The 24,457-nt window shown below is 35.3% G+C and overlaps 1 protein-coding gene across 1 annotated transcript; it reads right to left on the reverse strand.

Moving 5' to 3' along the window:
- Positions 1-323: 323 nt before the first annotated feature.
- On the reverse strand, positions 324-22,899 carry LOC132316242 (LEAF RUST 10 DISEASE-RESISTANCE LOCUS RECEPTOR-LIKE PROTEIN KINASE-like 2.7). The gene is made up of 10 exons (XM_059814750.1): positions 22,769-22,899; positions 21,383-22,113; positions 20,867-21,073; positions 19,375-19,578; positions 15,543-16,173; positions 9,611-10,441; positions 4,170-4,991; positions 2,044-2,082; positions 1,608-1,952; positions 324-1,506 (listed from the first exon to the last, which is right to left on the reverse strand). The coding sequence occupies exons 1-10, from the start codon at positions 22,854-22,856 to the stop codon at positions 578-580; spliced, it is 4,827 nt and encodes a 1,608-aa protein (XP_059670733.1). The 5' UTR covers positions 22,857-22,899; the 3' UTR covers positions 324-577.
- Positions 22,900-24,457: the final 1,558 nt, after the last annotated feature.

Genomic DNA, 24,457 nt, shown 5'->3' on the forward strand with positions numbered 1-24,457 from the left:
CCACCCCCACACCCGATTATATATATATATATATATATATATATATATATATAAAGTATATATTTAAGCTAAGTGTCCATTAATATATTTTGACTAAATATTTACTAGAATCACTACTTACTAAAATTCCACAATTGTGCACGTGATTCAATCTTCAAGAATCGATCAAAGATTTAAGATCTTAGTATTCAATCCTAAATACAGGAATTAATTCAACAGTTTCAAGTTTATCGCAATTAAACGGAGTATGCAGAGCGGAATCGATATTTTGCCTACCGAAGTCTATATCGCGACTAAAACAAGAATTATACGACAACAAACCATGTGTACAAATAAATTCAATATATGAACATAATTAGGTTGTTGACAGCTCCATTTGCAATGTACATTTCCTTTAAGCTTTGTATCTCTAAAAAGATGCATCATATTTATCTACTATATAACAACAAAATAGAATAAAAATACAATGAGATTCTAAGTTCTAACCCACTCGGTGTCTCGGCGACATCTGATCATGAGAATTAACAATACTATTACACTACATTTAACATTCAAGCAAAAAAAAATTAAGAAAACATCAACTGCTAGAATGAGGTGTAGACTCACTACCCCTTTGCTCTGTCGCCACTGATTCTGGTGACATGGGGGGAAGGTTAGACTCTAAAACCCCAACATCATCCACTAAAATGTCCACCACCTCTGCGTTTTGTCCATTCAACATTTCACTCTGAATTCTTTTCAAAGCCTCCAGCGCTTCTTCCATCGAAGGCCTCATCTGATTCTCATGCTGCAAACATCGAAATGCCAGCTCTGCCACCAACGTGGTCATCCTTCTTACAGAACTATTCATTTCAAACTCGAGGGAAGGATCGACTAACTCATGTAATGTATGATTTTGAATTCTGCTGATGGCCATATTAGCCAAATTAATATCATGCCGGTGTCTATTAGTGTCCACGGCTTGTTTTGATGAGATGAGCTCAATCAAGACCACCCCAAAGCTATAAACGTCGCTCTTGCTGGTGAGTTGGTAGATTTGGTAGTACTCGGGATCTACATAGCCAGGTGTACCTTGTGGAGCGGTTGACACATGGGTGGCGTCGGTGGGGAACAGTCGGGACAACCCAAAATCAGCAACCTTTACATGAAAATCTTTGTCTAGGAGAATGTTGTTGGTTTTGACATCACGATGTATAATATCTGATGCATGGAGGTAAGCCAGCGCTTCAGCTGTCTCTACGGCAATGCTCAACCGAACAGGCCAGGAAAGCGAACCAGAATTTGATTGTTTTCCATGAAGATGATCAGCCACTGTTCCATTAGATATATATTCATAAACAAGGAGGAGTTCTCGGCTTCGTTTCGACGTGCATCCATGCAGCTTCACGAGATTGTTGTGCCTTAAATGAGTCAGGATCTCAACTTCATTCATAAACTGCTCTACACGCTTAAAATTGTTCTCGAACATGCGCTTCACTGCAACTTCACGGCCATCATGGAGCTTGCCTGATTACAGAGTTCATACAAACAGTTCAGAAAAGAGACAATTATCAAATGCCTAGTTACATAGCAAACTAACAGAGATATACAAAGGTTTATCATCGTACCATAGTAAACAGTGCCGAAGCCACCTTCTCCAAGTTCTCTTGAGTGGTCAAAATTGTCTGTAGCTTCTTCGAGTTCAGCATAGCTGAAGACATGAGCTCCAAAGTAGGTGCTCCCCTTTTCAAGGTCAGACGACTTCAAGGACAGAGAGGGATAAGATGGAATGCTTTGAGATAAATTGGTTGAAGGAACAGTAGTAGGGGCTTTGCTTGAAGAAGGAATCAAAGAATCTTTGCTTTTAGTTTGGTCAGATTGAGCAGCTAGTCTTCTTTTCTTTCGTTGTCTCCAAGAGAAGATACACCATCCTACGCCAATACCAAAAATGGCAGCACCTGCTAGGGCAAGACCTGAAAGTGAAAGAAAAGAGTAAAATTTTTCTTTTCCGAGCCACTAACAATGTTGGAAATAGAAACTGTTTCTAACAGAATGACAAAATACCTATTGTAAGTGGCACATTTGTCTGAGTACCAGAACCCCCTGCAAGAACGATGTGATGCAGAAACATTAGTTGAAACATTTATGACCGAATCAAAATATAGAACAGGGTGATACACAGGTAAATGACATTCTGCTTATCACAATATGTGGGACACCGTTTCATATTGCATTGCCCAAATTGGTTCATATTCAACATCTCCACATTTTGTTATCTATTAGTCAGTGTCCAAAGACTCCAAACTGCCTGTCAAGAAAGGGGGAGCAAGTGACAATATCTCAAAAGTAATTGGAGAAGAAAACTTTAACCTAAAATACTAGTTGTAGAATAACAACTTAAGATTGCTTCTTAATCTAATTAAGTATGTTTGAGAGGTCGTTATTGTATGACTATAGCAGTTAACTCCAACAAGGTAAAGGACCATGGTAAGTTCAAAGCTGTCTCATATCGCCAAAATGAGATATCAAAAAAAATGCAAAAATTTTATCATTTAACAATAGATTCTTGTCTTCCTTTACAATCATCACCATTGATCATTGTTGTGCAAAATGTTTGATCATTACCCCATCTTGGAGCTGAAGGCAAAATGAAGCTGGTGACGTCTTCACAAGATGGAAAGAGAGTACTTTATGAGATCAAGAAAACAAAGAGAAGAGCGATGGACCATAAAACCAGATTAGAACTGATAAACACTGTAAGCAAATTGGGGACCACCCATCTCATACAGATACGGAAAAGTAATCGCTAGAAATTCATTGACGAAAACCCGTAACAACCCATCTCACACAGACAAGAAAAAAAAATCACTAGAACTTCATTGACCAAAACCCCTCTTTTTCATTTTGATTTTGTTTACTTCTTTTCTTATTTTATTTACTACATATACCAGATGAAATGCTTTGGAATCAAACAAGTCAGTATAATGGCTACCGAGGACCTGTGGGAAGACAGGATGTCACATTTAACTAGCAGTTATTCATGGGGTAAAACTCCTTTTAAAGTACCCTATGCTCCACAGAGAGGATCAACAACAGAAGAAATTGATAAGGATTAGGAAATAACTAGGATTTCATGCTTCTATTCTGAGTACAGTCAAGACTGAAAGATAGAACAATCATTCAGCAAGCCCTCCAGCCTCCCAAAAAAAAGGTGCTTGATACATCAAATAATTACAAAATCAGAAGTTTCAACATGTGTTCTAATTGCTATAAAATGAAGACAACATTGATGAAGGTAGTTAGGTACAATCGAAGTTTTGTACCATATCTACAACTCCCTCATCCCATTTTCGTTCTCCCTTTTGGGATTCTAATAACTTCTTAAGTGGACATGCTGACATGCATTTACTAATGCATTGCCATTTTGAAATTCCGAAACTAATCGTTATAGTTTAAAATTTCATACTATTATCAATTCAAGATATCTTTCAAAACTTGAATTTTTTTGGAAAAGATGCAACCTTTTTCTTTGACTTTTCAAACATGAGTTTTGGGATGGTTAAAAATGAAAAAACAAAAACAAAACAAAAAACAAGTATTTCGCGATGGGGGCTGGATAAGTTCTGTCCTAGTTGCATTTGTAAAACACCATACAACATAAAGATAGATCTATGTAAGGAACAAACACAATAAATTAATAAGAACCTCTTTGTCCAATAAAATGAAAATGAAAAAACAGAATAGTAGTATCCTATTGTTCAATAGTAGTATCCTATTGTTCAATAATATACTCTCTAACCCTAGCCAATTCCGATTTTGGGCAGAACAGATCCACTAATTCTTCGATTCCAGTTAGTAACACGGATCTTGAACTAAGATATAGGCCCCAGAAGCTACAAAAGGGTATCCTAAGCAATTGCAATAATTGGGTTCATTGAGATTCCTGATATAGTAGATGCTATCCTGATATTGTAGATGCTATCAAACATACAATCATACACAATTCGATGATGGAATTGCTTGATCGATCTTAAAGAAGATCTTGTATAATTTTGCACGTGAGCCAAGTCATTAATAACTTGATTGTTTTTTCTACTCTAACGACAATGAATCATCACAAAAGCCTTACTAAGAACTATATATATTTGCAGTTTCACCAAAGGAAGAAAAAGAAAAAAAAGTTCAAGTACCTGTTGCAGGACTTGGTACAGAACAAACTCTATCGCCGTCGCAAATACAAACAGGTTCGCCCAAATTCGAACTAAATCCACATTGCCCACCAAACCCAATACATTCCAAACACTGTTTATCATAGGGATCGTTATAATTGACATTAAAACCCTCCATCAAAGCCTCCCCAAGTGTCGTCCGGTTGCCGGCGAGCCGCTTGCTGGCGTCTCCGACCACCGGAACCGTGACACTAACATTGCACGCAAATAATTTCAGTACGGGATCACTCGGAACCGGCCCATTCAAGTAAAACGCATCACTACCATTGACACCACTCACATTGCAGCCAAAAAGATTGAGAGGCTTAACGGTCAGAATCGAAGAACAGCCGTAGATCAAGGTGAGATCCACATTCCCCACACTCGTATCGAAAACCGAAGAATTGAGAGTGGAATTGATGAATTTCCGGGGACAAGTGTTGTTCCATAGATCTGACCTGGCTAGGGTTAGGGCTTTCTCACTCTGGTTGATTTGGAGAACACGATAGGTCACCGAATTGGTGGTGAACTCGGTGATATTGTCGCGGCAGCTGAGGTGGAAATCCGGTAGTCCACAGTGGTCCGGGCGGTCGCCGCCGGTGAACGGGTAGGTGATGTTTTGGAGGGAACCGCAAGTGAAGGTGTTGGTGCAATTTGGGTAAGTGACATCGTCGGCGGCGGAGGAGGTGGTGAGGTGGGCGGAGAAGAGGAGGAGGACGGCGGTGACAAGTGTAGAGAAGGAGAGAGAGAGAGTGGAGGAGAGAGAGAGAGGCATTTGTGGACAGTGAAGAGTCATTGAGAGGTGGATTATTTACTACTAAATGAAGTAGTTGGTATTCTAAAAGTTGAATAATAATTTGGAGGGTGGCTTTAGTTGACCTTAAGACTGTTGTGTCATATATGAGGTAGGTTGTTTGTTGAAGGCAATATTGTAGGGTTATCACTATCCATCACATTTCTTCGATTTTTCAAAGTTGGTATTCAACTTTTCAATGCTGTGGGGGGTTGAACATACATGAGACTGTTCAACTACTTGACAACTTCGCGTGGAATGTTAGGGTTAACACTATCGCAATTAATACTGCAATTACAAATTATGATTTGAATACAATCACTTATTTGATCCATTTATGTTAGGGTTTGATTTAATTTATAACATATCAAAAATATAATTAGAGGAATGATACTTATATAGACTATTTTAAATTGAAATTTTTTGTCATGGAAAGAAAGATATGTTTTTAACGGCGTAGTAAAAGAGCTCAATACCACAATTGTCCCATAAAAAGCAAAAACAAATATGTATATGATTACTATTTAATCATTTCATATTCTATTGTAAACAAGCAAAGTTTAAACCATAATTTACGACATCGGTCGCGATCACAATGTAACAGTTTCGGACAAAATTAGTGTAAACTGATCAAATCAGCCGATATAAAATCCTTAAAAAAGGGACGCGTATCAAGCGATATAACGAACCATGATTTAATTTAATTATAAAATTATATTGCATAAGTTCATAATAGTGTTGGCAGGACAATCAAGACTCACTCTTAATAAGTTATGCAATTAGTGTAGCTTACAATGGACTGACCGTCACACACACAAGGTTTAAGTACAGGGTTGAAACCCTTTCTAACACCAATTAATTTTAGAAGATTGGGTAATATTAAGTTAATAAACACAAGTCCTATATTTATTTGCGTTTTTTATTTTTTATTTTTGTAGTTTTTATAAAGAAGATTTCAAGGTTTTCTCTAATATAATAATAATAATAATAATCATTATTGTATTATACATAAACAATTATCTAATAATTAGAGAAAAAACTTTGGGCACATGGACTTCTGGTTTGTTTTCCAACTCTGGTCTTCTCCGATATAATATAAAAAAGAAATTATTGTTTTCATGATCCAAAAGGGTGGCTTAAATAGAAAGTGTCAAACTTTTGAGATTCAAGTAATGTTGTCATAAAGACAGCTCCAAATTACAGTATTATTTCTAATGACAGCTAATCTAGCAGCTATGTACCATATGTATTACTTTTTTAATCATACCATATATTATCTCAAGTTCTCAACTGTTAATTTAGCTGTGTGTGAGAGAGAGAGAGAGAGCAAAAATTATATGCCATGTCTAAATAGCATTTTAAATATGTCAAAGGAACAAAAAATTGAATTTGTCAAACTTTTGGGTTCCAAATAAGACGTCAAGAATGGCAGCTCCAAATTATAATATTTGTAATGATAGCTCATCTATATACGTATTTTTTTTTTTTTAATCATAGCACATATTAAAAAAAAAAAAAAATTAATGTAAAATAATTTTTTTTGCATATAGCTATAGGCATGAAAATAGGTTTTCTTTAAAACAACTATATGAGTTTGTTATTTTAACTTCAAATTCTTGCAAAACAAAATTCAAAAAGTGTGGTGGGTTTGTGCAAATAACTCACTCATCAAGTCGACAACGTTTTTGACTAAAAATTCGTAATTACTAATTTAGAACATGATTTATTTATTGATTCGTTGAGAGTTAATTACTAACATTTTTTTTTCTTGAAAATTCAAGCAATTGTATAAAGTTAAAATATGTTTAAAATGACATAGGGACTCTATTAGCAAACAAGGCATTAGGCCCAACAAAGTTCAGAGAACTAACAAAAACTAGGAGACAGGCCGAAAACAAGGACCACTTAAAGAGGCCCATACAAGGCAAGCTAAGGACTACTCAAATACTCCGTAGTCGTTTGCAATGGATATTCAATTTCTACGAGAAGTAGGTATTCAGTGCATTCGATATATTGTGTATTGGGCACATCATATCTTATGTATTTTCTTCCACAAGTTTTAATGGCGGACAAGTACATTTTCGAGGCACAGCCCAATCAACCTCGTGCTCAGTTTTTCATATATATTAAGGTGGCTTAAAATTCTTGGTATTTTTTGTTATGACATTAAGTTTTTATTTTTATTTTTAATTAAGTAAGTTACGTGCATACATTCATAATGATACTTTGACGGATGAGAAATAATTGTTCTTGATAATTCTCATAAGTTATTAATCAGAAGAAATTACTAAAATCTCCTAAACCCTAATTACTTTATTATGTAGCATAAGCTATAATTATTAAATAAACGTCAAATGAATAAAAAGAACCCAAACGTTCAAAAAAGAGCCGGCTGTGAGATCCAGAATTTAATTAATTGAAAATAAATTAAAGGGTTAATTCCATCAACACCCTTGACCTTTGACCATATCCCACTTATATCCTTCTAGGTTTCAATATTCCACGCACACCCCTTGATCTTTGACCATACGTAACAAGTTACCCCCAGCTGTTAAATAATAGATGGTTAGTGCTAATGTCAAGAAGGATAAAAGGGTATAAGGTCAATTTTGCCCTCACAATAACTGAAATGACATTCTTAACCTCATTGATCGTTGTAGAGTTACAAAACTACCCTTATCTTATTAAATAAATTTTAGGATGGATTTTTTTTTTTTTTTTTTTTTTTTTAGGGCGAACCCCACCTCCCAATCACCACCACCATTACCAGTTGCTGACGAAAATCTTATATACTGCGATGATGGTAGATTCCGGTGATTTCAACGGCAATATGAGAAACCCGGCGACTAACCGCAAACCTATGCTCTAAAGTCTGATCAGTGGCCACAGAAAACCAAACGGCGAGAGACATGCCGAATAAGCAAGGACTAAAAACGCGAAGGCGAATAAAATTTCTCCGGCGACTGTGGGATATGGCGTTAATGGAGGATCGAATCGGAACAGTGGCCACAATTGAAGGCCATGTTGCCTCGAGACCGGCAAAATTGACGGCAGTAGAGAACTTGATTTTTTGACTGAATTGAAGAGCAAAAAGGACTGCACGACGAGCAAGGGCGGATCCAAGGGTGGGCGAAGCTGGGCTTCTACCCACCTCAAAAAAAAATAAAATAAAATAAAAATTTACCATACTACTTTAAGCCCAACCTAAAAAAAAAATAAAAAATAAAATAAAAAAAATAAAATAAAATAAAATAGTAATGATAGCCCAGTCCAAAATTAGCCCACCCCGTTTAGAAAGGCTGGATCTGCCCTTGACAACGAGGACGACGGCGACCACAATAGCTACAACGAGGACGGCGGCAACCAAGGATTTTGACTAGACTGTTCTTACTGGCGATTCAAAGATGTGCGACGAGGGTCTGTTCTTAGCTTCTTAGCTCCGAGAAATGGGTCTGAACTGAACGGCGGTGAAGAGGATTGAACAGAGATGCAACGTCTCTTACCGATGAGCACGTGAGGACAACGGCGACATCAACCTAAAATGGTGGGGTTCTGATCGTCAAGCACGTTCTCCATAGCCACCGTTTAAACAGCCAGAGACATGGTAACCTTCTCATTCATGCTATATGAGTTTGTTCAAGTTGGTATCTGTGGTAGCTTATTTCAAGTTCAACAAGTCTTGTAGCGCCTTATTTATTTGATGGGTCTCAATCTTCTTCTTTTGTATTCTTCAGTCTCTCCTGGCTGGTATGGCCGCATCAGGGGCTCTAACCTCTGGTTTGAGGTTAATCACTAAAACAGCATTTGATAATTCCAAGGATGGTCTTGGCAAGGGAGCACGTACACCCAAACATCCTTACTTCGTTGATTTTGTTACTATTATTGCAAATATATGGAACAATTTATTGCTACCAGCCTCCCACGAGTTTACAATTTTCTGTTTATATGATGAGAAAAAGAAAAAATTTGGCTAGGACGGCATGTTTGGCAACCTAATTTGGCAGAGTAGAGGTGGTGGTGATTAGGTAGAGGAAAGGAGAAGATTGATTCCTTAAGGGTAAAATAGTATTTCACCCTAAATTTTATCATTAGGAAGTCTCTTTTTCAATGCATTTCCCAGTGGTGCTTGTTATATAAATATTAATATATAATTGATGAGCAATACTGTAAATTTACATATTTTTGTTAATTAAGGGTACGGCCGTCGCTCTTAGGGCCTGTGGATGAAATATTAAAACGTAGAGGGAGTGTAAGTGGGATATGGTCAAAGGTTAGGAGTATAGGTGGAATTAACCCTAAATAAAAAAACAGAAGGTGAGATGTCGTGTATCCACCGACCCTAAATGGGGTTGTTGGCATTGACTAAAGAAATATGCCAAATAAAGGCTGGACCGTATGTATTTGATATTAAATTATGGGAGTTTCCTAAAGGTCCTGACACCACCAACATGTTAATGAATTACACTTTGAAGACATACCTAAAATTTGGGTGCAACGAAACTCTATACCTCATATCCTCGAACAAGATAAGGCTCATCGCACTAACATTCACACTCCAATTTTATTTTTCATATCTAAATAAAATTGCCTATATGCACAAAAATTAATCAAGATTAGGATGAGCACATACCACATTTTAACTCATAAGGTTGATCCGAGCAAAAGCAAGCAAACGAGCTGGAACTCGAATTGTACCCACACCGCCCACCGGACCCAACACATTCTTCGCAATACGTATCATTTGCCGACCACTGCAACCCAAAACCACCATAAAGAGCTGCTGCAATACTTATCGATGGCGTGAGGCTAGCCAAAGCCGCAGCTGCGGATTGATCGCCTCGAACAATTACACTGGTATTGCATGTGCCATAAATAGAGTTGGGTAATGTAACATTACTAGTCACATAATAACTTATGGCGTTACTGCAATAAAACTGATTGGGAAGCCCTGGCATGACAACAGCAGGACAACCATAATAGAGCGTCAAGTCCTGTGAATTGGTGCTGTAGTTGAAAATTGATGTATCTAAGGTGGCGTTGTGGAGATCTGTGGGACAAGTGGTGTTCCAGAATTCTTCTCTAGCAACTGTGAGTGCCCATGTTGCGATTTCAATTGTGAGGATTCGGTATGTTGTTGAGTTGATTGTGAGCAAGGCTGCATCGGTCTGGCAAGTGAGCTCGAACCCGGGGTGACCACAGTACTCCGGCCGGGTTCCTCCCCAGAAAGGGTAGCCGATGTCCGGTATGTTTCCGCACTGGAGCAGCTGAGTACAGTTCACATATTGCTCATCATCGGCACATGAAGATGTTGGGATATGGATTAAAATGAAGGTTATGAACAAGAATGGAAAAATGGAGAATTGGGGATTCATATATATATATATATATATATATATATATATTTTATTTTTTTTTTGTTTGTTTGGAGAGAGAGTTGTGGAAGTTTTGAAGACTACACAGTTTTCACAGAGGGGTTATAGATCTGAGGTTCAAAGGGAGGAATTGGAATGGGAATTGATATTTATTTGTTTTATTCCACCATCATTATTTAATTTAGATTAAGATTGAGTCAATTTAGTGGAAGTATTCAAAGAAAGTGGAAGCTGTGTTGGAAAGGTCAGTGGTTGACTTAGTCCAATACAATACAAAATTACATTGCGTTTTCTATACGAAATCTGGATTGAATTTAGTCATGCTGGTGTTTGTGTCGACAAGAACAACCACTTCCATTCTTCTCGTTAGACAATCCGTCGCACTCATAACTACAGCTCTAACTCGATTGTTCTGGTTAGTGAGGCGACTCTCGGACGAATTTTTAATGTATTTGGAGAGCCCGTTAATAATTTAGGTTTTATAAATACTCGCATAACATCTCATATTCATAGATTTGCGCCCACCTTTATACAGTTAGATACAAAATTATCTATTTTTGAAATAGGAATTAAAGTAGTAGATCTTTTAACTCCTGATCGACGTGGAGGAAAAATTGGACTATTCGGAAGAACTGGAATGGGTAAAACAATACTCATTATGGAATTGATTAACACTATTGCCAAAGCTCATAGGGGTGTATCTGTATTTGGCGGAGTAGGTGAACGTACTCGCGAAGGAAATGATCTTTACATGGAAATGAAAGAATCCGGAGTGATTAATGAACAAAATATTGCGGAATCAAAAGTAGCTCTAGTTTACGGTCAGATGAATGAACCGCCGGGAGCTGGATTGAATTTAGTCAATCCAAGACAAAATTACATTATCAAATGCGTGATTGAATTTAGTCATGCTTTTTCCCTCAAAAATACGTTGGTGACTATGTTATCTACTATCCTTCATAAATTACACTATTCTTTCAAATGGCTACCATTTTCACATTTTGTGTGCGTTTATGCTCTAACGCTATGTGTAGGGGTGGTAATATTTGACACGACACGCTAACACGATACAAGATAAGAGGATTTGGATTTGGGCTACTTGTGTTAGTGTCGTAATCATATCGATGCGAATTGACTTGCTAATTAAATATGTCGTGTTTGTGTTTGATGTGTAAACACAATTATAACACGATTAACCCGATTAACTAAACGTATCATTTTCGTGTCAAAAATGACCCATTTAGCTACACTTGTCATGTTCGTGTCAAAAATGACTATTGCAGTTAACTCCAACAAGATAAAGGAGTAACCGTGGTAACTTCAAAGCAGTTTCATATCGCCAAAATGAGATATAAAAAAAATGCAAAAAAATTATCATTTAACAATAGATTCCTTTCCTCCTTTACAATCATCACCATCTTGGAGCTGAAGGCAAAATGAAGCTGGTGACGTCTTCCCGGGATGGAAAGAGAGTACTTTATGAGATAAAGAAAACAAAGAGAAGAGCGAGGGACCATAAAACCAGATTAGAACTGATAAACAGTGTAAGCAAATTGGGGACCACCCATCTCATACAGACGCAGAAAATTAATCGCTAGAAATTGATTGACCAAAACCCGTAACAACCCATCTCATACCGACAAGAAAAAGAAATCACTAGAACTTCATTGACCAAAACCCCTCTTTTTCATTTTTATTTTGTTTATTTCTTTTCTAATTTTATTTACTACAAATACCAGATGAAATGCTTTGGAATCAAACAAGTCAAGCGAAGTATAATGACTAACGAGGACCTGTGGGAAGACAGGATGTCACATTTAACTAGCAATTAGTCATGGGGTAAAACTCCTTTTCAAGTACCCTATGCTCCACAGAGAGGACCAACAACAGAAGAAATTGATAAGGATTAGGGGAAATAACTAGGATTTCATGCTTCTATTCTGAGTACTGTCGAGACTGAAAGAAAGAACAATCATTCAGCAAACCCTCCGGCCTCCCAAAAAAAATGGTGCTCTAATTGCTATAAAATAAAGCCAACATTTACGAAGGTAGATAGGTACAATCAAAGTTTTGTACTATATGTACCATATCTTCTACTCCCTTCATCCCATTTTAGTTCTTCCTTTTTGGGATTCTAATAACTTCTAAAGTGGACATGCTGAGATGCATTTACTAATAATGCATTTTGAAATTCCGAAACCAACCGTTATAGTTTAAAATTTCATACTATTATCAATTCAGGAAATCTTTCAAAACTTGAAATTTTTTTGGTAACTTTTCAAACATGAATTTTGGGATGGTTAAAATTGAAAACAAAAAAACAAGTATTTCACAATGGGGGCTGGATAAGTTCAGTCCTAGTTGCAATGTAAAACACCATACAACATATGAGGTAGGTTGTTTGTTAAAGGAAATATGGTAGGGTTATCACTATCCATCACATTTCTTTGCTTTTTCAAAGTTGGTATTCAACTTTTCAATGCTGTGGGGTTGGACATACACGAGACTCTTCAACTACTCGAGGACTTGGCATGTCGATATTTATTCGAGTCTGTTACATTGCGATTGCTATTGATATTGCGACTGCGAATCAAGATTTGAATACAATCACTTGTTTGGTCCATTTATGTAAAGGTTTGATTTAGTTTATAACATATCCGAGTCCGTTACACCGCGACTGAAACTCTTGAAAAAGGGTTGCGTATCGGCAGATACGGTGAACCATGATTTAAACAAATTATAAAGTTATACTACGTATTGCACAAGTTCATAATAGTGTTGGCGAGACTGTCAAGATTCAATCTTAATAAATTTTGTGACTAGTGTACCTGACAGTGGACTGACCGTCACAAACACAAGGTTTAAGTACAAGGTTGAAACCCTTTCTAACACCAATTAATTTTATCCTTTTAGGAGATCTGGTGACATTTAGTTAATAAACAACAGTCCTATATTTATTTACGTTTTTATTTTTTTATTTTTGTAGTTTTTATAAAGAAGATTTTAATTTTTTTTTTTTAGACCGGAACAATTGCATTCTCAGAATGTTGGTCTTACTTAATTTAGAATTAATCATCACAATTCGATTATCATACTTTCAAGTTAATTTGAAATTTAAAAAATCTGTTGACAAACTTATTTTACACGAGTCTCTCCCTTCCATTTTTCCATTTGTCTTAGGAAAACACTACTAGTAATACAAATCAACAACAAAATAATAATAATTATTATTATTATTATAGTATTAGTACATAAACAATTATCTAATAATTAGAGAAAAAACTTTGGGCACATGGACTAGCGATTTGTTTACCAACTCTGGTCTTCTCCAATATAATATAAAAAAGAAATTATTGTTTTCATGTGATCCAAAAGGGTGGCTTAAATAGAAAGCGTCAAACTTTTGAGATTCAAGTAATGGCGTCAAAAACACAGCTCCAAATTATAGTATTATTTCAAATGACAGCTAATCTAGGAGTTATGTACGTTATCTATTACTTTTTTTATCATACCATATATTATCTCAACTGTTAATTTAGCTGAAAGAGAGAGAACAAAAATTATATGCCATGTCTAAATAGCATTTTAAATGAGTCAAAGGAACAAAAAATTGAATATGTCAAACCTTTGAGTTCCAAATAAGATGCCAAGATTGGCAGCTCCAAATTATAATATTTGTAATGATAGCTCATCTATATACGTATTGTTTTTTTTTTAATCATAGTACATATTATTTTTTTTAATTTAAAATACTTTTTTTTGCATATAGCTGTAGGCATGAAAATAGGTTTTCTTTGAAACCATATGAATTTGTTATTTTAACTTCAAATTCTTGCAAACAAAATTCAAAAAGTGTGGGTTTGTGCAAATAACTCACTCATCAACTTTCGACTAAAAATTCTTAATTACTAATTCAGAACATGATTTATCTATTAGTTCGTTAAGAGTTAATTACTATCTTTTTTTTTTTTTTCCTCGAAATTTCAAGCAATTGTATAAAAGTTAAAATATGTTTAAAATGGCATATGGACTATAGCCAGCAAACAAGGCATTAGGCCCAACAAAGTTCAGAGAACTAACAAAAACTACGAGACAGGCCGAAAACAAGGACCACTTAAAGAGGCCCATACAAGGCAATCTAAGGACTATTCATGTAGCCGTTGGTAACAGAAGAAGCTTATGTGACCATTTGCAATGGATATTCAATCTCTAAGGGGAATAGGTATTCGGTGCACTCCGTATACCGTGTATTAGACACATATTAGATATTTTCTTTCACAAGCTATAATGGCGGACGAGTGCATTCTCGAGACACATCCCAATCAACCTCGTGCTCAGTTTTCCATATATATTAAGGTGGCTTAAACTTCTTGGTATTTTTTTATTATTTTTATTTCTTATTAAGTAAGATACATGCACACATATGGGTTGTTCCAGCTAATTCCCCTAAGTTATTATTTAGAAGAAATTACTAAAATCTCCTAAATCCTAATTAGTAGAATGAGTTAACCAACTAATTCAAAGAGCTCCAAGACATTTAAAATGTAAAGTAAACGCTAGTTGTGATATCACTTAATTAATAAATCACATAATCACATACTTTACTATGTAGCATAGCTATAATTAGTAAATAAACATCAAACACATAAACAGAACCCAAACGTTCAAAAAAGAGCCGGCTGTGAGATCCAGAATTTAATTAATTGAAAATAAATAAATAAAGAAGGTGAGATGTCACGTATCCACCAACCTTTGAAGGGGTTGTGGGGCATTGACCAAAGAAATGATAAATTTTTCAGTAATCGCAAGATGGGACGGCATGTATTTGATATTAAATTATGAAAGTGTTCTAAGAGATCCAATACTATCATTTTCTTAATGAATTGCACTTCGAAGACATATCTAAAATTCGCCTAAAGAAACGTACCAAATAATTTTTCCAATAATTGCAAGACGGGACGGTATTTGATATTAGATTATGAAAATGCTCTAAGAAGTCCGACACCATCTTCGTCTTAATGAATTGCACTTCAAAGGCATCTAAAATTCGCCTACACCGAAACTCTATACCTCATGTCCCCAAACAAAATAAGTCTATCACGATAGCATTCACATTCCAATTTATTTTTCATTTCTAAACAAAATTGCGTATATGCATAAAAATTAATCAAGATTAGGAGGAGCACATACCACATTTAAACTCATAAGGTTGATCCGAGCAAAAGCAAGCAAACGAACTGGTACTCGAATTGTACCCACACCGCCCACCGGAATCAACACATTCGCTGCAATACGTATCATTTGCCGACCACTGCAACCCAAAACCACCATTAAGAGCTGCTCCAATAGTTATCGATGGCGTGACGTTTGCCAAAGCCGCAGCTGCTGATTGATTGACTCGAACAATTACACTGGTAGCGCATGTCACAGAGCCATTAATAGAGTTGGGTAATGTAACACTACTAGTCACATAATAACTTATGGAGTTACTACAATTAAACTGATTGGGAAGCACTTGTGTGAGAACAGCAGGACAACCATAATAGAGCGTCAACTCCTGTGAATTGGTGCTGTAGGTGAAATTTGTTGTGTCTAAGGTGGAGTTGTGGAGATCTGTGGGACAAGTGTTGTTCCAGAACTCATTTCTAACAACTGTGAGCTCTCGTGATGTGTTTTGAATTGCGAGTACTCGGTATGTTGTTGAGTTGATTGTGAGCAGGGATGCATCGGTCTGGCAAGTGAGCTCGAACCCGGGGTGACCACAGTACTCCGGCCGGGTTCCTCCCCAGAAAGGGTAGCCGATGTCCGGTATGTTTCCGCACTGGAGCAGCTGAGTACAGTTCACATATAGCTCATCATCCGCACATGAAGATGTTGGGATATGGATTAAAATGAAGGTTATGAACAAGAATGCAAAAATGGAGAATTGGGGATTCATTTTTTTTTTTTTTGAGAGAGAGAGAGAGAGAGTTGTGGAATTTTTGAAAACTACACGGTTTTCATAGAGGGGTTATAGATCTGAGGTTCAAAGGGAGGACTTGGAATGGGAATTGATATTTATTTGTTGTGTTCAACTATGATTATTTAATTAGAATAAGACTCAGCCAATGTTGTGGAAGTATTCATATAATTAAGTGGAAGCTGCGTTGGAAAGAAGGTGAGTGACTTGGTCCAATACAATACAAAATTTCATTATCAAACGCGTTTCGTATACGAAATATGGATTGAATTTTAGTCATTCTTTTACGCTGAAAGATGTGTTTGTGACTATTTTATCTACCGTCCTACATAAATTACATTATTTTTTTAAGTGGGTACCATTTTTACATTTTGAGTACATTTATAATCTAAGGCTCTATCACATGTGATAATATTTGACACGACACGAAATAAGAGGGTTTGAATTCGGGCTACTTGTATTTGTATCATAATCGTGTCGACACGAATTAACCAACTGACTAAAAGTGTCTTGTTCGTGTTTGACCCTGTAAATACGATTATGACCCGATTAACTAAACGTGTCTTGTTCGCGTCAAAAATGACCCATTGAGCTAAATGTGTAAAATAAGTATGTCGTGTTTGTGTAAAAAATGACTTAAACGTGTATTTTTGTACCATATCGTATCAAATCTTGACTCATTTATTAAACAGATTACGCGTGTCATGTCGTGTTATGTTACACATGTAATAATCGTATCGCGTTTGTATTAAGGGACTTAAACACGATTAATAATCGTGTCGTGTCGTGTCGTGTTGTATTCGTATCGACTCTAATCGTGTTGTAATTACATCGACACGAATACAACACGGCACGCCAACATGTATTCTGACCCATAACACTGTGCGTATTTTCATACACCCACTTCACTCGTAGTCTTGCTTTTTGTGACCTAAGACTCCTATGTTGTGATTTGTTGAAATTTCCTTGTTCTTTAACTATGTAAGAAGTTAGTGTTTTATTGTATTTGATGCACTTAGGTGTGACGGTCAGCTTGTATAGATCATCGTCTAGAATTTTCTTTGCTAAGATTTTCAAGGGGTTTTTTTTTCAATAAAAAAATAAAATAAAAATTAGTCCGAATTATGTTGTTAGAGTCTTTGTCAAGAATTTTTAGGTCTTTAAATGTTGTTCTAGGATCCATTTATGCATTATGTTCATTATATTAGGGTCAAGGAAAATCAATTCTGGCGTGCAAAATGATGAATGGAAAATATACCTTTGTCAATTTTTGATGGAATGATCTATTTAAGCCAATTAATCTATTATTCCGTTGACTTTTCTAGAACATCCTTTAAATATATGTCCAGGCCCTTCAATGGTACACAGTCAAATACTACAAATTTCATTTCTTGATGTATATCTTCTTTTTATTAATTAATTTACTCAATCTTTCATGCTTTTTTTTTTTTTTTAACAGAAATCTTCCAAGCAATTACCAATATTCTCTTATTCTGAGCAAGTCGGTTGAGTATGCTCTTAATCTTGCATACTACTCGTATCACATGAAAATGAACCATATCATATTAGTTTATTATAAACATTTTTACAAGCAAGTCGAACAAATTTTATTGGATAGTACATTTCTATAAAGTGTGATATATCAATCATCCGAATGCACCCTACAGCTCATTCATCCTCAACCTCTAACACCGGGCGTCATACATGTAGTGTAATGTCATGATCTCTCTACATTCAACTCTAGATTGAAAGGTTTATTAAATGATTTATTTAACTTTTTACGTATTTCAAAAAAAATATAGAGAGTTCATGACTCGTGTTATGAAAAGTCTCTTTTGATAAAAATAGCATTACTCATACAAATATATATATATATATATATATATCTGCAGGACACAGCATAAATCATGATGGTCAATTGGAGTTGATGCATTTTTTTTTTTTTTTTTTTTTTTTGACGACAGTGGTGGTGTTGAGCCGCTTGGAACAGAGCATTCTAAAATCCACCAAGGCTCATTCAGCACCCCTCCCAAGAGCCCACAGAAACCAAACTCGACAGCAGCCCAAATAAAAAATACAGACTACGTAGATCCAACAATATCCACCTATGCCAGCCCAGATCAGACAAGGTATAGGTCAGCCCACCCAAGTTTCTGCGACTGCATAGCTCAAGGTTGCGTTAACCTAGTCAATATCAGGCCCATTTAGATTATGACCAAACAACAATTGGGCCTAGCTAACACATTAACTTGGTTCTGGATCAACAAACTCACATCCTCACACTTATTAACCCACTTTTACCAATGAAATATGGTTCTCTAATAACCTTTTAAAAAAAAAAACGGTTCCTTAATATTAAAGTTTAACTACTAAATTTAAATTCAATCTATACTGTTTACAATTTTAATAATTAATTTTTAATTTTATTACACCACACCTAAATCTCCACAGGGAAGTAAATCGTTTATTAAATAATAATAAAAAGTTTTTAAACAATGAGTGTTTTTTTTGTTTTTTTTTTTCTTTTTTAAATGACGTGAAAATCCTCACAACCACCGGACTTTAGACTTGTGGTTGCCAAGTAAACTCCCAAATATGAGCAATCGCCCGCAAGCCACACTTATCGCTGTTTCAAAAAAGGTCGAACACAAAACCTCCTATGTGCAAAGCTTCTATGTCCAGTTCCAGGCCATGTGAGTAATATTTCTATTCCAAATTCCCTTGAATGCCACTTGGATTAGAGTTATGAAGCAAAAGAAATACAAGAAGCAAATCTAATTTTTCATAATCATCATTGCCAAAAAAAAGGAGGGGAAATATAGTGACAAACTTACAATAAAGTGAAAAAAAATAAAAAAAATAAAAAAATAATAATGTAGATACAAACTTAATAAAAAGACAAGAACATTCAAGCTTCATGTGATTCCTCAAAAAGACACAGGTGAGATCTATCTGCCAGGTGCCAACCAAGCATGCCCTCAACATGTGGAACCAGAAAGAATGGAGACATCTTATTGAGGACCAAGTTCATTGACAACGCCATGAAAGCTTTTTCTCCAAAACTTCAGAACAAACACGCCCCATCATGTGATAGAATGACGTCAGATCTGACAACTGTTCAACAGACATCTTCCCCATCATATTTCTAGCTAGCCTCTCTCTCTCCCCATTCAACTCCAATCTGTCCAAGTAGGATGATGCATTCCTCACTGTTGCACCCATCTGCTTCAGCCTGTTCTCTTGTTGCAGACTCAAGGCTGTGTTTGACTGCAAACAAATCACAAAACCTATATTAATCACCTATGTGTTTATATATATATATATGGTAGAAAATAATTTTAATTGAGTAAAGAAAAAAAAGGGTATGAGCTCCTGTCATTGTAAGTTCTAAAAAGGGCATTGTTTTTAGTTTGAAACTCGTGACCTCAAGATCACAAAAGAACAACCTTATCGTTGCACCAAGCCAGTCATCTTTATAAGATATGGAGAAAAGTAAAAGTTCAATTAGGTTTAAAAAAAATAATTCTATTCTAGTTCAATGAATTCAAGAACCCAAAAGATTATATGTTTTATATGAACTTAATTGCTATAAAAAATTGGAAGTAGATCAAATGAATTCAAGAATCCAAAAGAGTATATGCTTTAAATTAAATGTGAAGAAATGCTTTATATGAACTTGCAATAAAGAATTGGAGATAATATAAATTAAAGAACAAATTAATGAACCTTATCCCTATGGGTCTTAGACTCTTAGGCAACCACCTTAATGGTTTAGTGATTGAGGTGCTCATATTTATATGATAATCCATTACATAGATATTGCAAGCTCAAGGCTGTGTTTGACTGCAAACAAATCACACAACCTATATTAATCAAATGTGTGTGTGTGTGTGTGTGTGTGTGTGTGTGGTAGAAAATTTTATTAATTAAGTAACCAAAAAAAAAGGTATGAGCTCCCGTCATTGTAAGTTCTAGAGAGGGCATTGTTTCCAGTTTGAAACTCGTGACCTCAAGATCACAATAGACACAACCTTATCCTTGGGTCAAGGCGTAGTCATCCTTATAAGGCATGGAGAAAAGTAAAAGTTTAGACGAAATTAAGTTTTTTTTTTAAAAAAAAAAATCTTATCAAGTTCAAATGAATTCAAGAACCCAAAAGAGTATATGCTTTATATGAACTTAATTGCTATAAAAAATTGGAAGTAGATCAAATGAATTCAAGAATCCAAAAGAGTATATGCTTTAAATTAAATGTGAAGAAATGCTTTATATGAATTTGCAATACAGAATTGGAGATAATATAATTTAAAGAACAAATTAATGAACCCTTTTAATGAACCTTATCCCTATGGGTCTTAGGCAACCACCTTAATGCTTTAGTGATTGAGGTGCTCCTAGTTTATATCACAATCCATAACATAGATATTGCAATAATAACCCGAGTAAATAAAATATCATTAATCTTTGGACAAGGTTCAAGTTTTGGTATCTTACTTGACAAAAAATGAAATATCAAACAAATTGTGTGTGTGTGTGTGTGTGTATATAGCTGTACCTCAAGAAATTCTGCTCCAACTTCAAGTTCAGATTGTTTACAGGGTTGCATTCCACGGCCTCCCACATATAGATTTCTAGCAAGAGAGAAGCTTTTAACTAGAACTTTTCTCTTCTTCTCCACTTCTTGATCAAGTTTTGGTGACTTGATCACACTTACTGAGCCACTAAGCTTCTTTTGATAAGCAATCACTGCCTTCACAAATTGCTGCACATAAAAAACAATCAAACAACTTTGGAAAAATAATTGTTAAATCGATTTCTCAAATCAACACGGATAGCCGAATGGGTTTTTATTAAAAAAAAAATTTCTTAATTGGTACACACACTTGTCCCTTCAAGACTTGAACTCCTAACCTCCCTTTGAGAAGTAAGAGGTTGATACCCACACTTAAATAAAAACTCCTTCGACTACACAAATCGGCCAGAGAAATAGGTCCAAATAGCATTGTTCAACAAATTAACATTTCTTTGTATAATTCACACACAAACCCCTCAAGTAAAATAGATTTATCACCTTATAAGCAGCAGGACACCCTGGATAATCAAAATCATCAGAATCTGATCCCCTCATCCTCTCTGGATGAAACTGGAGCCCCATTATAAACTTACCCTCTTCAGGATTATAAGCATCTGGATCATAAAACCCTTCGATCAGACCGTCCGGCGCAACCGCCATTGGAACAAAACGTTGAGCAAGTTTCTTGACACCTTGATGATGATAGCTATTAACCCAAATCTGCATTTTCTCATCATCCAAAGAATCATTAAACCATTGGTGCAAAGGAGTGTTCTCTAAAACCCTAACCACATGCCTATGACCATCATAGTTGTTGTAGTCCATATGCACCACTCTCTTCTCTTCTGGACACTTCTCTGATAGCTCTTTCCCTATGTCCTGATAAAGGGTACCCCCACATGCAACATTTAGGACCTGTGACCCTCTGCATATTCCCAAGTAGGGTATGTTCCTTTCGAGGCAAAGCTTCGCGAGTCTCAATTCAATTGTGTCCTTTTCTCTGTCTATGGCTGTGTCACTTGCATGGACTCTCCTGATTTCTTCCAGCTCTTCCGGTGATAAATTCGGTGTTTCGGCTTCGTAAAAAGATGGATCAATGTCTTCTCCTTCACAGAGGAGGACACCATGGATTGGCTCGAAGCTGTTCAGTAACATGTGAACTCCGGTGACTCGGGGGACGATGACTGGTACAGCTCCATATCCTACTATAAGATCTAGATGATATTCACCTGAGAATACAAAATATATACATATATAATTCAATTAATTAAGGTATATAATAAGAATGGTCTCCATCTTGTAATTGCTATGCTGAGGATCACTAAATCAGCACCATGAAATTAGAATTGTAGAAAATTTTCATTCAAAATTTCAATTAATTTTTTAAAAATTTAATTCCAATGCACATACAAATACAACAAAAATGTAGAACAAAAAAATCCAAAAGCTAAGGACATGCTGAGTTCGGTTTTTTTTCTTTTATTTATCAAAAACTATATAAAATGGTTTGAAACCTCTGAAGATTCCTTTTGTTATTGGAGTTATTGAAAATTGTTTTCAAAGAACTGCATAACCAAACAATTACAACTTACAATTGTTCTAATTAATTTATTCACCTACGATTACTAGTGTATATTATATAAGGCATATAAGATCAAGGGTGAATTCATTTCCAAATTATTTACAATATTGTGGGATTTGATCAACTGATTAATGACGATTGACATAACATATATATATATACCGACATTTACATACATATACAGACATGAATGTGTATATAGTAACCGACAGATTTAATTGGTGAATAAATTATTTCCACACCAGTAATCAAAAACAATATAATATGTGTGTGTGTGTGTGTATGAAAAGTAGAGAACATACCCACAAAATCTACAAACTTGTTCTTTCGAACGGTTCTTCTAGAGACAATGAGGACACGAGGTAAGATGACAGAGAGATCTGTGGCCATGGAGCTTAAAAATGAGAAGATGGTTGAAGGAAGGAAGGGTTTGAAGGCTTTAGGTTGTGTTTGGTTGGTATTTATACTGGTAAAGTTGTAGGTCTACAGGGTTGTAAAGAAATTGAGATATATAGATATAGAGATAGAGAGAGACAGAGACAGAGACAGATGGGCAAACACTAGGCGCCGCGTAAACAATCCACCAGTTCCAAGAGTTAGGGTTTGTTTGTTTGGGTTATATTCAAGGGAGGTACACGTGGTTTGTGGATGGTTCAGGATGGCACGTTTGAAACGGGTCAAAGCTGAGAGTTGCTGACGTTATCCTAAACTAAATATTAGTGGATACACCTCTAACCTTAACTTTATCTCATCATGTCTGACGTGGACTCCCATTCCTATTATTAAATTGGAGAAGATAAATATTACCAATCCATTCTTGTTACTCACAGTGCACACAGTACTCACAGTACTAAATATGGTTTAAATTTATCCGGAATTTATCCGAAATTTAAACCTCTGTATGACAAAGCACTTCTATAAGGAAACATAGTTGAGAATATTAACTAATCATAAAATAGAAATTAAAGTCACATAATGATTGAAATACTATAAGTACTAAATTATGTATGTATACAGTGAATCATAACAATGATAATTTGTATTTAAAAACGTAGACATTTATTAAATGAGAATTTCTAAAGGAGAAAAATCCCAAAAGAGAGCAGAATTTTTTCTTTTTAACAAAGGACAAATCAATAAATCAGACAGTAGGATAAAAAGTAAAAAAGTTATTATGGTAATAGATTTTTATATCCAGACAAACAATTTTAAAATTATAAATGATACGGAATAACTGATTCTTAGACTAATACAACAAGCAAAGCCGTTTACATATTTCAGTACTTCTAATTATTATAATTGGATTGAGTAGAAATTTTCAATCCTTAAATTTTATAATTAATGTGATACAACTGTTCATTAAATGCACCAAAGAATATTCTTATCCGATTAGGAGTAATATGAGGCTGATCGCTCTATGTAATCTTTACACACACTTGAATATTAGCAAAAATAAATAAATAAATAATAAAAACGTACAAATTACAATGATAAAACTTGCTTTGGTGGCGGTCTTATCTAGCGTAGAGTGGATGGTTTAAAAAGAGACTCAAAAACTCATACCGACATTCAAAAATTGTGAACAACATAACAACCATCAAATACAAACGTACCCTAACTCAAATAATACAAAAAAAAAACTAATAATAAAAAATATTATCGCTTGCAAGATGAATGGAAACATAAATACTATGTCCTAAACATGCTTATTTCGTTGCCATTCTTAAGATACAGAACTGAGTTATTATATAATAACAGTCTCTTTATGTGAAAGTAAGGTTCCATATATTTTTAACCAAAAAAAAAAAATTCCATATATTTGACTCGCTTTAGACTATCGTGCACTATATTTGTCCTCTATTATAATTAATGGATGAAGCATTAATATTTAATATATATATATATATATATGAAGTGTCTCAAGTTTTTTAAAAAAAGAAAATTAAAAATGTGGACTTACCCTAGTGGGATGTGTATCTAGTGGACCAATC

This window comes from Cornus florida, unplaced genomic scaffold, assembly GCF_030987335.1.
Source record: "Cornus florida cultivar Cherokee Brave unplaced genomic scaffold, ASM3098733v1 CherokeeBrave_3.0.0_Hap2_Chr07, whole genome shotgun sequence".
In the NCBI taxonomy this organism is placed as follows: Eukaryota; Viridiplantae; Streptophyta; class Magnoliopsida; order Cornales; family Cornaceae; genus Cornus; species Cornus florida.